This window comes from Lissotriton vulgaris, unplaced genomic scaffold, assembly GCF_964263255.1.
Source record: "Lissotriton vulgaris unplaced genomic scaffold, aLisVul1.2 SCAFFOLD_391, whole genome shotgun sequence".
NCBI classification, from domain to species: Eukaryota; Metazoa; Chordata; class Amphibia; order Caudata; family Salamandridae; genus Lissotriton; species Lissotriton vulgaris.
In genome coordinates, this window is record NW_028247903.1 from 1243027 (window position 1) to 1256446 (window position 13420).

General features: G+C 40.9%; 1 protein-coding gene across 1 annotated transcript in view; it reads right to left on the bottom strand.

Moving 5' to 3' along the window:
* The window catches only part of LOC147664985 (Golgi-associated RAB2 interactor protein 1A-like), a 221715-nt gene that overhangs the window by 114775 nt on the left and 93520 nt on the right, over positions 1-13420 (bottom strand). Inside the window, exon 3 of the mRNA XM_086949841.1 lies at positions 8016-8265. Coding sequence (XP_086805967.1) covers positions 8016-8265 — 250 coding nt within the window. The remainder of the gene's footprint in view (positions 1-8015; positions 8266-13420) is intronic.

The following is a 13420-nucleotide window of genomic DNA, read 5'->3' on the forward strand; positions in this document are numbered from 1 at the left end:
AGGGACAACCTGCAAATGCATGCATTCTTATGAGTGCTGCAATTATAATTGTGAAAAAAGTACCTTCAAAAGAACACATGCAGTGGAAAGACATTTGGCGCCAAAAGGAAGCAGTACTTGGACCATGTTTCAGAGAAGGGACAAACACATAAAGAGAAAGTGAAGCTGGCATATGCTGACTAGTGAGAAGCAAGAAAATGAGAGTGGCGGGCAAGTCAATCAATGACAAGTAATGTGTGGGGTCTAAGCCCCCTTTAAGGTAATAAAATGTCTCACAAGAGGCAGCGCATTTACTGTGTCAGGTGAGACCTAAAAACACATGCACTCCCATGAAGTGCTGAAAGCAAAGGAAGCAAGCATTGACAAAACCAATAAGCCTCGTTTAGTGAGAGCTATTGGCTTTGTCAATGTCTTTTAGCCATGTGGTACAGCAGCTTGGCTGCTGTCAGCATAGATAAAAGTTAGTGGCATGGCATAGAGTAGAGTCACATAGAGAAGAGTGGCGTACAGGAAAATGGAGTAGAGTGGCAGTCAATGGAGCTGCATAGAGTAGCGTGGAATTGTGTAGAGTTGTGGAGAGTGGAGTGGATTAGGGTAGAGCGGCACAGAGTAGAGTGGCTCAGAGTAGAGCAGCGTACAGCAGAGTGGCATTGAGTAGAGTGGTGCAGAGCAGAGTTGCACAGAGTAGAGTGGCATAGAGGGAAGTGGCGTCAAGCAGAGCGGAATGGAGTGGCGTAGAACAGAGAGACGTAGGGTGGATTGGAATAGGGTAGAGTGGAGTGGCATAGGGTAGAGTAACATAGAGTAGAGTTGCATAGAGTGCCATGGAGTAGCACTGAGTGGAGTGGAGTGGAATGGATGGAGTGAAGTGGCATAGACTGGAGGGAGTGGAGGGACATAGAGTAGACTGGTATACAGTCAAGTGGCGTAGAGTAGAATAACGTGGAGTAGAGTGGCATAGAGGTGAGTAGAGTGGCACAGAGAGGGAGTGTTGTGAGTGGAGTGGAGTACAGTCGAGTGGTGTAGAGTGGAGTGGCGTAGAGTGGCATTGTGTAGTATGGAGTGGTTTAGCGTGGAGTCGAGTAGCATGGCATAGAGTAGAGTGGCATAGAATGTAGTGGCGGACAGTGAAGTAGCATCGAGTAGAGTTGCGTAGAGTGAAGTAGGGCAGAGTAGAGTGGCATAGAGTAAAATGGTGTAGAGTAGAGTGGGATGGGATAGAGTGGAGTGGCGTAAAGGAGAATAGAGTAGAGTGACATGGAGTGATATAAAGTAGAGTGGAGTGGCGTACAGTAGAGTGGCATAGAGTGGAGAGAGACAGCACTGAGTGGCATAGAGTAGAGTGACCAGGGTAGGAGAGAGTGGAGTGTTGTAGAGTGGATTGGCATAGAGTAGAGTGGTGTAGAGTAGAATGGCATAGATACCAGTGGCATAGAGCTGGGTGAAGTTGAGTAAAATGCAGTGAGTAAAGTGGAGTGGCGTAGAGCAGAGTGGCCTAGTGTGTGAAGTGGTGTAGACTGGACTGGTGTAGAGTGAAGTGGCATACAGTGACATTGTGTGGAATAGAGTGGTATAGAGTACAGTGGTGTAGAATAGAGTAGAGTAGAGAGGCATAGAGTGGGGTGAGTGGATTAAAGTGTCATGGCGTGGAGTGAAGCGGCATTGAGTGAAGTGGTGTAGAATAGAGTGGCGTTGGGTAGAGAAGCATAGAATGGGGTGGAGTAGAGTGGAGTGGCATGGAGTAAAGTGTTGAGCCGCATAGTGGACAAGTGTGGAGTGGAATGGCATAGAGTGGCGTGGCGTAGAGCAGACTGGCACAGAGTGGAGTGGAGTAGAATAGAGTCAAGTGATGCGGAGGGGCATTGTGTGGAGTGGCGTAAAGTGGCAATAAGTGGATGTGGCACTAGGTAGAGTAGAGTGGGATGGACTGGAGTGGAGTAGAATGGAGTGGTGTAAAATGGAGTAGAGTGGCATAAACTGGCATGAATTGGCACACAGTAGGGTGGAATGGTGTAGAGTAGAGTGTCGAGACATAGAGTAGACTGGTGTAGAGTTGAATGGTATAGAGGGGCATAGGGTAGAGTGGTGTAGAGTAGAATGGCATTGAAAAGAGTGGCATAGAGCTGAGTGAAGTAAATTGCCATGAGTAGAGTGGCGTAGAGTACAGAGGAGTGGTGTAGACTGGACTGGTGTAGAGTGGGTGTGTAGAGGGGATTAGAAAGGCATGGAGTGGCATAGAGTAGAGTGGCATGGAGAAGAATGGCATAGAGTGGAGTAGAATAGTGTGGGGTGGCTTGGAGTAGAGTGGCTTAGAGTGGGGTGGAGTGGCGTGGTGAAGACTGGACTGGTGTTGAGAGGGTGGCGTACAGTGGTGTAGAGTGGAGTGGCATGGAGTCACATACAGTTGCATTGTGTGGAATGGAGTGGTTTAGAGTGGTGTAGAATGGCGTAGAATCGAGTGGCATGGCGTGGCATAGAGAGGAGTGGCATTGAGTGGCTTGGAGTAGAGTGGCATAGAACAGAGTGGTGTAGAGTAGAAGGGGCATAGAGTGGGGTGGCATAGAGTGGGATGGAATGGATTAGAATGGTGTGGCAGGGAGTATATTGGCATGGAGTGACGTGGCAAAGAGTGGCCTAGAATAGAGTGGAGTAGAGAAGCATATAGTGGGGTGGAGTGGACTAAAATGGTGTGGAGTAAAGTGGAGTGGAGTGGCATATAGTGGAAGGGTGTGGAATGGAATGGTGTGGCGTAGAGAGGAGTGAAATAGAGTAGAGTGAAGTGCCACAGAGTAACATTGTGTGGAGTGGAGTGGTGTAGTGTAGAGTGGAATGGTGTAAAGTAGAGTGGATGTGGTGTGGAGTGGCATAGAGTGGTGTGGAGTAAAGTGAAGCAGAGTAGAGTGGCATCAAGCGGCGTGGAGTGGCGTAGAGTAGAGTGGCACAGAGTGAAGTGGAGTGGCATAGAGTAGAGTTGAGTGGTACAGAGTAACACTGTGTGGAGTGGAGTGATGTAGAGTGGAATTGACGTAGATTAGAGTGGCATAAAGTGGAGTAGAGTGGATGTGGTGGGGAGTGGCATAGCGTAGTGGCATAGAGTGTGATGGAGTAAAGTGGAATGGATTAGAATGGTGTGGAATAAAGTGGAGTAGAGGAGGGTGACATAAAGTGGCGCGGAGTGGCATAGAGTAGAGTGGAGTGGCGTAGAATAGCGTACAGTGAAGTGGAGTGGCACTGAGTAGAGTGACATACACCAGATTGGTATAGAGTGGAGTGGTGTACAGTGCATTGGTATCGAGTGGCTTAGAGTAGAGTAGAAAGGCATAGATGAGAGTGGCATACAGCTGGGTGGAGTAGAATGCCATAGAGTACAGTGGAGTGGTGTAGACTGGACTGGTGTAGAGTGGGTGCTCCAGAAAGCTGTAGAGAGGAGTAGAGTTGCATAAAGTGGCAAACTTTGGAATGGAAAAGAGTGGCATGGAGCAGAGTGGTGTAAAGTGGGATGGAGTAGAGTGGCGTGGAGCAGAGGGAAGTAGAATGGTGTAAATTGGACTAGTGGACTGGCAGAGAGTGGCACAGAATAGAGTGGTGTAGAGCAGAATGGCATAAAGAAGAGTAGTACGCAGTGGATTAGCAGACAGTGGCATAGAGTAGAGTGGTATGCAGTAGAATGGCATAGAGAAGAGTGTCATAGAGTTTGGTGGAGTGGATTAGAATGGAGTGATGTAGACTGGACTTGTGCATAACAGGCTAATAATACTGGTGCAAAGTAAGAAATCTGGCCTCAGGTGTCTGCTAACAATTCCACAGATTTTAGGTCAGGTTAGAAAGGAATGACTGCAAAAGTAAGGGAAAAGCTGCCTTTTCTACAAAATACAATTGCTGGTTATAGGACAAGACAATACTAGACCTCTGCCTACGATGCCACAATTAGAAAGGGTTCACTGACAGAATATCGGCCACAAAAACATAGAGGTAAAAAATATTGAGGGAAAAATGTAGAATACTAAAATATCGACTCCCTAGACTTAAAAAGGTAAGTACAAAAATATCAGAAAAAAATACAGTTTACAATAATATAGTTGTATTAAATATTGATTTTAAAATATATATAATTTAAAATATTAAAATAAACATATGATAAATACTAACTTTCATGTATAAAAAAAGTATAATTAAATGTATATTTTAAGAAATACAACTAATAAACTTCCTTTTAAAAATGTAAACACATATTTATAAAACTATCTATCTATCTATATATATATATATATATATATATATATATATATATATATATATAATCATACATATATTAAAAATATAAACTATTTTAGTTAATAATATAATTTTAAAAATCTCAAATAGCATAATATTATCAAAAATATATAGAAGGATATTTAAATATACCACAAACATAATATATTAAAAAACGAAATCAATTTAATCTTTATATATAAAAACGAAAGTATGTCTGTTTGTCCTTTATGCATTACTACACCATTCATCCGATCGCCATGAAACTTTGGGAAGTTGTTGAGTACACTCCCGCAAAGGTTTCTGGCAAAAAAAAAAGACAAATTTGTTAAATATCGGCCCCCCGGCCCCCCAGGGCCCTCATAATCTTTCCAATACTGAACGTTTACAGTTTCCGGTGCGACTCGCTTTTGCAATGACCATCAACAAAGCACAAGGACAATCGCTGCAAGTGTGTGGACTAGATTTGGAGAATCTGTGATTCTCACATGGACAACTGTATGTGGCCAGCTCACGCGTCGGAAAACCTTCTGATTTATTTGTGTACGCACCAGACGGAAAAACAAAAAATACCGTGTATCCACAAGCACTCAAATAAATGAACAGAATTAAAACAACACTTTAAAATGTTTTCCATAACAAAATGATAAGTTTCAATAAAAATGACACAATGTAAATTGAATGTTATCATATCAAGTTTCCTTAAATTTCCTTTCTTCTGAGATCGCAGCAACGCGCGACGGTTAAGCTAGTTTTAAATAAAAACTAAACAACACACATATTTTACAATTTAAGTAAAAATATGTTACTAACAAAAAATATTGCAAATTATAATATGATTATTATAATAAATCAAACACATAGCTATATAAATTACAACATAAATAATTTCAAACAAATTAAAATAAATACATATACATTTCCCACCACATTAAAAAGAAAACATTTTTATACTAGATAAATATAAAAATAATTACTCCCACCTAACACAACTGTAACAAAATATTTTACACCCCCCCAAAAAAAGATTTACTCTTCTAACTACAATAAATATAAAATTGCGTAAAATCTAACATTACAAAATACTACAATTTACTATTCCCACTACACTTAACACAACAATAAAATTTATAATTACCAAAAAAAAGCAATTCCCACTCCAGTCACTGCAACAGTAGGGAAAGTGTTGGATTGCGAGGGGTAAAATTTACTATTCCCATCCGAGTCAGTTCAACAGTAGGGAAAGTGCTGGAATGTGAAGGAGTAAAATATACTATTCCCACTCCAGTGAGTGCAACAGTAGGGAAAGCGTTGGATTGCAGAGGGGTAAAATGTACTATTCCCACTCCAGTCAGTGCAACAGTAGGGAAAATGGCTGGATTGCAGAGGGTAAAATCTACTATTCCCACTCCATTCAGTGCAATTGGAGGGAAAGCGTTGGCATGCAGAGGGGTAAAATTGACTATTCCCACTCCAGTCAGTGCAACAGTTGGGAAAGCGCTAGATTGTGGTGGGGTAAAATGGACTAGTCCCACTCCAGTCACTACAACAGTAGGGAAAGTGTTGGAATGCGGAGATGTAAAAATTACTACTCCGACTCCAATAAATGCAACAGTTGGGAAAGTCTTGGATAGCGGAGGGATAACATTTACTGTTCCCACTCAAGTCAGTACAACAGTAGGAAAAATGTTGGATTGCGGAGTAGTAAAAATTACTATACCCACTCCAGTGAGTGCAACGGTAGGGAAATTGTTGAATAGCGAATGGATCAAATTTACTATTCCCACTCCAGCCAGTACAACAGTAGGTAAAGTGTTGGATTGCGGAGGGATAACATTTACTAATCCCACTCCAATAAATCTAACAGTAGGAAAAGTGTTGAATAGCAGAAGAGTAAAATTTACTATTCCCACTCCAGTCAGTTCAACATTAAAAACAAATAAAATATCTTCAACAAAATAAATATATTTTAAAAACAAAGTAAATAATGTATAAATATGTTGAAAACAAAATTAAAATAATTTTTTATATTAAAAATAAAAACTTATATATTATAATTATAATGTTAAATACATATCACAAATAGAAACAAATATATATAAAATCCAAAAAAGGAATTTCTAACAAATAAATATTTTTTTTAGAAAATAATTATGAACAAAAACATTAATTATTACATAAACTTACTTTAGTTACTTCCCACCCTAACACCACAAACTCACAACTTGCACGTAAAAAAATTTTACACTATTAATATAAATATTTATCAAATTAATTTTTATTAATTACGTTTTCATTATCAATTTGTTATAATGAATGCACTTCCCACAATATAACCCCATAAAACACAAAACAATTAATTATTAAATTAATAATAATTATTAGTTTGAAAACAATATTAATTTCTTAAAATTGATTTACTTCCCATGCCCTACCTCTACATAACCCACATCAAAAATATAAAAACTGCCCACCCTTTACCCATATAATCCCCACAACCTACACCTAAAATTGAACTTAATAAAAATGTATTACAAAATTTAAATTACCTTTCAATTAAATAACTAATAGTATTTACTAACTAATTATAAATTAAATTAATATACTCCCCTCCCTTTACCCCTATAAATCCGAATCCCACCAACACACTAATGTAAATAAACAATTAACATAATTATCAATTATTAATATTAATTATAAACTACTTATTAATTTTTATAAACAAATTACTTTCCACCCTTTATCCCTATTAGCCCTACAACCTGCACCTAAAAATAATTACACAATTACCATAATTAATGATCAATTCATTAATTAATATTAATTAACAACTCATTAATAATGAATTAAAAATAAATTACTTCCCACCCTTTACCCCTATAAACCCCACAACCAGCACCTAAAAAATGTACACAATTACCATAATTATCAATTAATTAATATTAACAAATAATTATTAATTATCCCTATAAACCTCACAACCCACACATAAAATGTACCCCAAAAAATGAAAAGCACAATTAGCGCTACTAAATAAATATAATTAAATAACAAAATAATCATTAATTTATTATAATTAAATTACTTCCCACCCTATTCCCCTATATCTCCACAACCCGCAACGGATCTAAAACACGTAAACTTTAATTAAACTAAATGTAATAACTACACACAATTTTAAACATACATTAAAAAACAAAAAAAATATTTGTACAAAAAATTACATCACATACATTTAAAATATATACTAAAATACATAACACAAATTAGAAAAATCGATATTTTAAACAACTATATTTTTGCAAACGATAATAATTACTTCTATATTTTAAAAATCGATATTACCTTAACATTGATGCATTTGTCCACGATATTCTTGCTCACGATTTTTCTGTGTCAGGATATTTCCAATTCGATAATTGTGTCAGTCGATATTACTGACTCAATAGTTTGTCTGAACACCATTAGAAAGGTTCAACAGATTTGCAGTCTACAGTAAACATATGTCCTAAATGCAAGAGGAAGGCGTGACAAAATGCTGATTTGCACAGGACTGCAAACATTTTTGAAGTGGCTTGGGTACCACATCTGTTCTGAAACAGCTTTGCATAGGTGAGGCTGAAGGATAAGTCTAAAGAGATAGACGGCAACAGATTATGACATCGAATAAAGGATCCCTGCAAGGCTAGTCGCATAGGATCTCGGCTAGTAGGCCAGTGAGGGATCTCACAAATACAAAGCTGTGTTAATGAGTACCAGACCTCTGAAGAGGAGCCCATATCCACCTCCTTGTGCACGAAGCTGTAAGGAATGATGATGCATGGGTCCTTGCATGTGATGGACAGGCCGCAGTGCAGGATGTGTACCAGCCGGGTCCAGAGCTCAAAGACTGTGTCGGGGTGCTCGTCACGCAGCTGCAGGTAATAATTCCTCTGGTTGGCCGTCCGCAGCTTCAGCAGGCGCCGATGTTTGTTATGGATTGAAAGTCGGACATACCTCAACGGAAGAAGCCTAAAACGGAGAGAGCAGGAGACGGTGTTAAAAATAAGGGCATCTGCGAGGAAATGTTAATCAATGACGCATCTAATTAGGAATGTTCTTCTGAGGGATAATAACCGTGGCGAGCTGAACAATCTAAATGGCTGCGTACCTAGAGGGCAGAGGAAGTTCCCTGTCTATTACAGAAGCTTCACGTGCCTGGAAAAGTGCACCCGGGTCAAACGCTAGGCCGGAAATAGTTTCTGCTTCGAGCATGCCTCGTAGGAAGTGGTTGCCCACACACTATGGTTGCCCTTTGTGTCTATAACGGACCGTTCCTAGGAAAGGCAGACTGGTTAAAAGATATCATTGTTCTCTGACTCATTATGGTGGTGTAGCTTATTGTGTTTTTTACCTGTTTATTTATTTGATTTGTACTGCACCGACATGTTGCCAAGGCTAATTTGCAGTGCAATTAAGGAAGGGTAGAACTATGCAGAGCATAGATCCAGTATGTTACTAAAGCACTCAGGAGCTAATCAAGGTGGGCTTGTACTAGAACGAGGGCCCTAGGTCGTACAGCAGGGTGAGGTGGTCCTTATACAGTCTTCTAATGGATTGTAGGCTTCTTTGAGAAGCTGTGTGTTCATGGCTTTTTAAGGATGCTAAATTGGGCAGGGCTCTCTCTAGAGAGAGAGGGAGTCTAAAGCATTCAAGAGAGAAGTTCCCTAAGCTCTTAAGTATTCCTGTGTGCTTCTTCTTTCAGTATATGGGAGCATGGATCAAACTGTTGCTGCAAAGTCTGAGCTTGCTTACTGGTTTGTAATAAGTGGGTAATTTTAGGAATTTAAAAGAACTTAGGGGCCCACTTACAATGGCGGTCTCACTGTCATCGGAGGCAAGTTTCCAGCCTGCCATATTACATATCCTTGAGCCAGCCGGTGCGTCGGAGGCAGCCATAATCCCTACAATGGTGGTGGTGCCCGCCAGGCACCGCCGTAGGGATTATGATGCCCCTCCCCGCCATCCGTTCAATGGCGGTTTACCTGCCATGAAAAGGCTGGAGGAAAGCGACACTGGGGCCCATAGCAGGCCCCCCTTTCCACCTGGTATTTGATTTTGGGTGTTGATGGTCACCTATGGTGTTCCCTACATATCCCTGCACCATGTGGCAGGCACTGCATGGTGCCTGTCACGTAGTGCAGGGATACGTTTTATGTCTATGTTTGCACTGCGGCGAGTGCTGCAGCACGCAGCACCGACCGCAATACAAAACATAGACATTGCGACCACCTTGGAGACAGTCACATTGTAATTTCATTGGCGGGACCACCGTCATCCTGTCGGACGGTCCCACCTCCGATAGGATGGCAGTCAGACAAAAGTCTGATCGCCATCCTAACCAGCCCCATATTTCTCTGAAGCACTTGAACATGATGCCCAATATTTTGAATATCATTTTTTGTTGTACTTGGAGGCAATTCAGTTGTTTAATGCTTGGGGTGATAAGGTATTTTTCTTTAGATTTCACAGTTTGGTTCTGCAACTATGGGAGTTTCTGAATGTTTGTTTCTTTAGTGCACAAATGTAGGCAATATAACAACAGTCTGGTCTTGAGAGTATGAGGGTTCTAGTAAATTCAACTTTGTGTTACAATTGGAGCAACAGGAGTACCTTTTGCAGCAAGCAGGTGGGCCAGGTGGGTAGTCAGCGGTAGGCTTGACACCTTTCCAAAAGAAAAATACCAGCCATTAGTTGTAGTTTTAAGAGTGTGCAAAGGCCTGGACACAATACTAAATAGGTCTATGAATAAAATCGAATTGATTCATTTGTAACTTTACTTTTCTGTCTGTATTTAGTTTATTTATTAGTCAGGAATCTTTGCAGCTCTACAAAACATTTAAAAGTGTTTTCTATTTATATTTGTTGTTTGAAGTATGTAATGGTAAGTGCTAAAAATAACGACTTTAGGTGATTTCGCTTATTTTTGAATCTGCCGGGACACTAAAATATTGGTGGCGCTGGTAGAAAACTGGCCAGGTGGCAAACCTAGTCAGGAGTCATTAAGGAACCTCTAGAACCCATTTGAAAGTACATTGTTTTTATAAATACTGTTTTAAGTATGCACTGGAACGGGGAAAAATACCGGCTTTTGGTGATTTTTGTACTAACGGAGACATTGACATATTCATGTTCGAAGAAAATGGCCCTGGGGCAACCCTAGCTTGAGTCTGAGGCAAGACTCAATTAGCAGTGTGTATTAGGGGCGGGGGGGGGGCGGAGGGGGGGCAGGGGATTACCAGCCAATGATGCAGCAGGAGCAACTGGGCTATGAGCATTCTTCTGAACCTCAATTATATACGTTTCTGTGTGGCAATTCTGAGACTGTTTATGTATTTTAGTCTGTGTATGATGCGTGCAGTAATATGCTGCAGGATGGATCATACATTATACATTTCAGATAGTGGCAGTACATATTCATTGGGTGAGCAGCCACAAGGTAATCATAGAAGTCTGACCATTATCTAAAAATAAATGTGAATTACAATGCCTACTAGAGTATGTGTGTCTGGCTGTTCCCTGCCAGATGCTGTGGTAAAATAAATAACCAGTTTATCATTTAATATTTTGTACAGGGCTGAAGTCATTCTCACCCTTACAGAAGGTTTACAACAAATGTGAGCATTTTATATTTTGATATCGTGTTGCAGTACATTGCACATTCTCGGGTTACAGTCATGGTCAATGGAATTATGTCATTTTGCTGCTTTGGTGATTTCCACATAATTATGGATTTGCCGCATTTGCCACACTATCCATCATCTGCCACACAATCCATCATCTGCCACATAATCTGCAGATATAAAAAAATGTTTGTAGCTCAAACAGATCAAAAGTTACTAAAAAGGCTGCAACTCATGTTGCCGTGCAGTTGAGGACCCTTTGCAAAGATTGGCTTGTCACCTTTCTGTTGCTTATTGCTATTCTTGGTTGTGTACTAATGAGGTGCAACCTATGCTCAGACAGGGTTAACAAGTTTTTTTAAAATGACAAAATAATTAAGTAATACTATCACAAAATGTGGCGCATTATGCCATATATTTTGCCTTTTCTTGCAGCACAATTTATTCAACCCTGCAGCACAATTTGGTCTTTCCCTACTGCATAATTTCAGTGGCCCTGGTGACAGTGATCTTACTCTTTGTCTAATCACAGCTACTCCCAATGGAACTGCTCATAATTCAGTCCAATAAACGGCTACCCTGGGTTATGCAATGTAGCATGATATACACACAGTGGCATTAATAATAATTATCCAAACTTACCTCAGAGCTAAATAACTCAACGCACAAGTATATTTGAAAATGTACATTACCAAAGTTTTCCCTCAAACAAAATAAGATTTTCAGATAAGTGAAAAGTCTCTGTGTACATTGCAGCATATACTTTACAGCCAAATTAAAACCAGTTATGTAAAATTCTTAGGGCAGAATTTCATCTATTCTATTTCGTCATATTTCCCAAATAGTGTTTGTTTACTTTTTGCCTTTCAAAGCATAGGACTAGCTTTGATAAGGAACTCTGTTACAATAAGAGGTCACACAGCTGATGATTCATGCACAGAAGCTGCAGAGCGTGTGTCCCCGCAACCTTTAAGGCCTAAAGCTGCATCACATACACATTCAGAAAATGCATGCCCGAAGATAGCGCTGGCTCTGCATGTGCGCCGGAGTTATCAGTATTACAGAAGGGGCTGCACAAGTGTCTGCAGCCCCTTCTGAAATACCACAGTGCCCCAGGTTGCACAAAGTGGGCACACACACCATTGGTGCTAGGCCGACTCATCCTCGACATCCCCCGACACAGCCACATCACCGGACACCTGAGAGACCTGCACTGGCTCCCCGTCAGCAAGAGAATCACGTTCAGACTCCTCTCCCATGCACACAAGGCTCTCCACGACCTGGGCCCCAAGTACCTCAATGACCGCATGACCTTCTACACGCCCACCCGCCAGCTACGATCGACCGGCCACGCACTCGCCACCGTACCACGCATCTGCAGAGCCACCACCGGAGGAAGATCCTTCTCCTACCTGGCAGCCAAGATGTGGAACTCCCTCTCCACCCACCTTCGGCGAACCCAAGACCATCTCGCCTTCAGGAAGCAGCTCAAGACCTGGCTGTTCGAGCAGTAACTTTCCCCTCCCCCAGCGCCTTGAGACCCTCCCGGGTGAGTAGTGCGCTATACAAATGACGTGATTGATTGATTGATTGATTGATTGTTGTGCACACGTACTGAAAAAGAGAGCAGCAGTGCCATATCTTAGTAGATATGGCTCTATAATGCACTCTTCCCCTAGTGAAGTGCAGCATAGCAACTTTTGATGCTGCTCTACATGTGGCTATTTTTTTAGTAAATGTGCCTCTAAGTGTCAATGAGTATGCGTAAGTCAGTAAGTGAGAAAAAGAGTGACTGCAATAAAAAGTGAGAGTATGTGGATGAGAATGAATATGAGTCTGATTGTTAATGAGTGAGCACAACTGTGATAATGAATGAGTGCAAGTTAGTGAGAATGAAGGAGAGTGTGGTGTTATGCTTGTGAGTGTGCCCTTGACTCTGGGATGCTGAAGGCAATTCTTAACTTCAAGAGGCACCCATGGAAAAATTCTGATATAGCTCTATTGGAGGCAGTTTATTTTATGACAGTCACCTGTGACAAAATGCTAGGAAACAAGGGCACGATAGACGTTATACTTAGCATCCGCATACTGGATGTAATTCGTGCACTGGGGCAACTTTATAAAATTGCTGGAATACTGAAGAAAATCCTTCGCAGAGGGGCCACCTGTTTCAAAATGCTGGCATATTGAAGGTCATTTTTGGCATAGGAAGGACAACCAGGAGGGCAATTTATGACAAAGTGCTACTGGAGATAATCTTTAATGTTCGAATCACCCATGGTTCATGGATGGCACTAGTGGCAACACTCCGGAAGTGGCATATTGTATGTAATTTTTGCAGTTAGGTGTCATATATGGCATATGAGGAGCACCCATATTATGCTGTCTCTGGCACAATGGTGGTAATGTTTGACGTATGGGAGCACCTCTAGCACATTTTGGGAAAAAAGGGGTGAACTCTTGGGAACATCAGGTTACATTGGCCTGGCACATCATGAAAGACT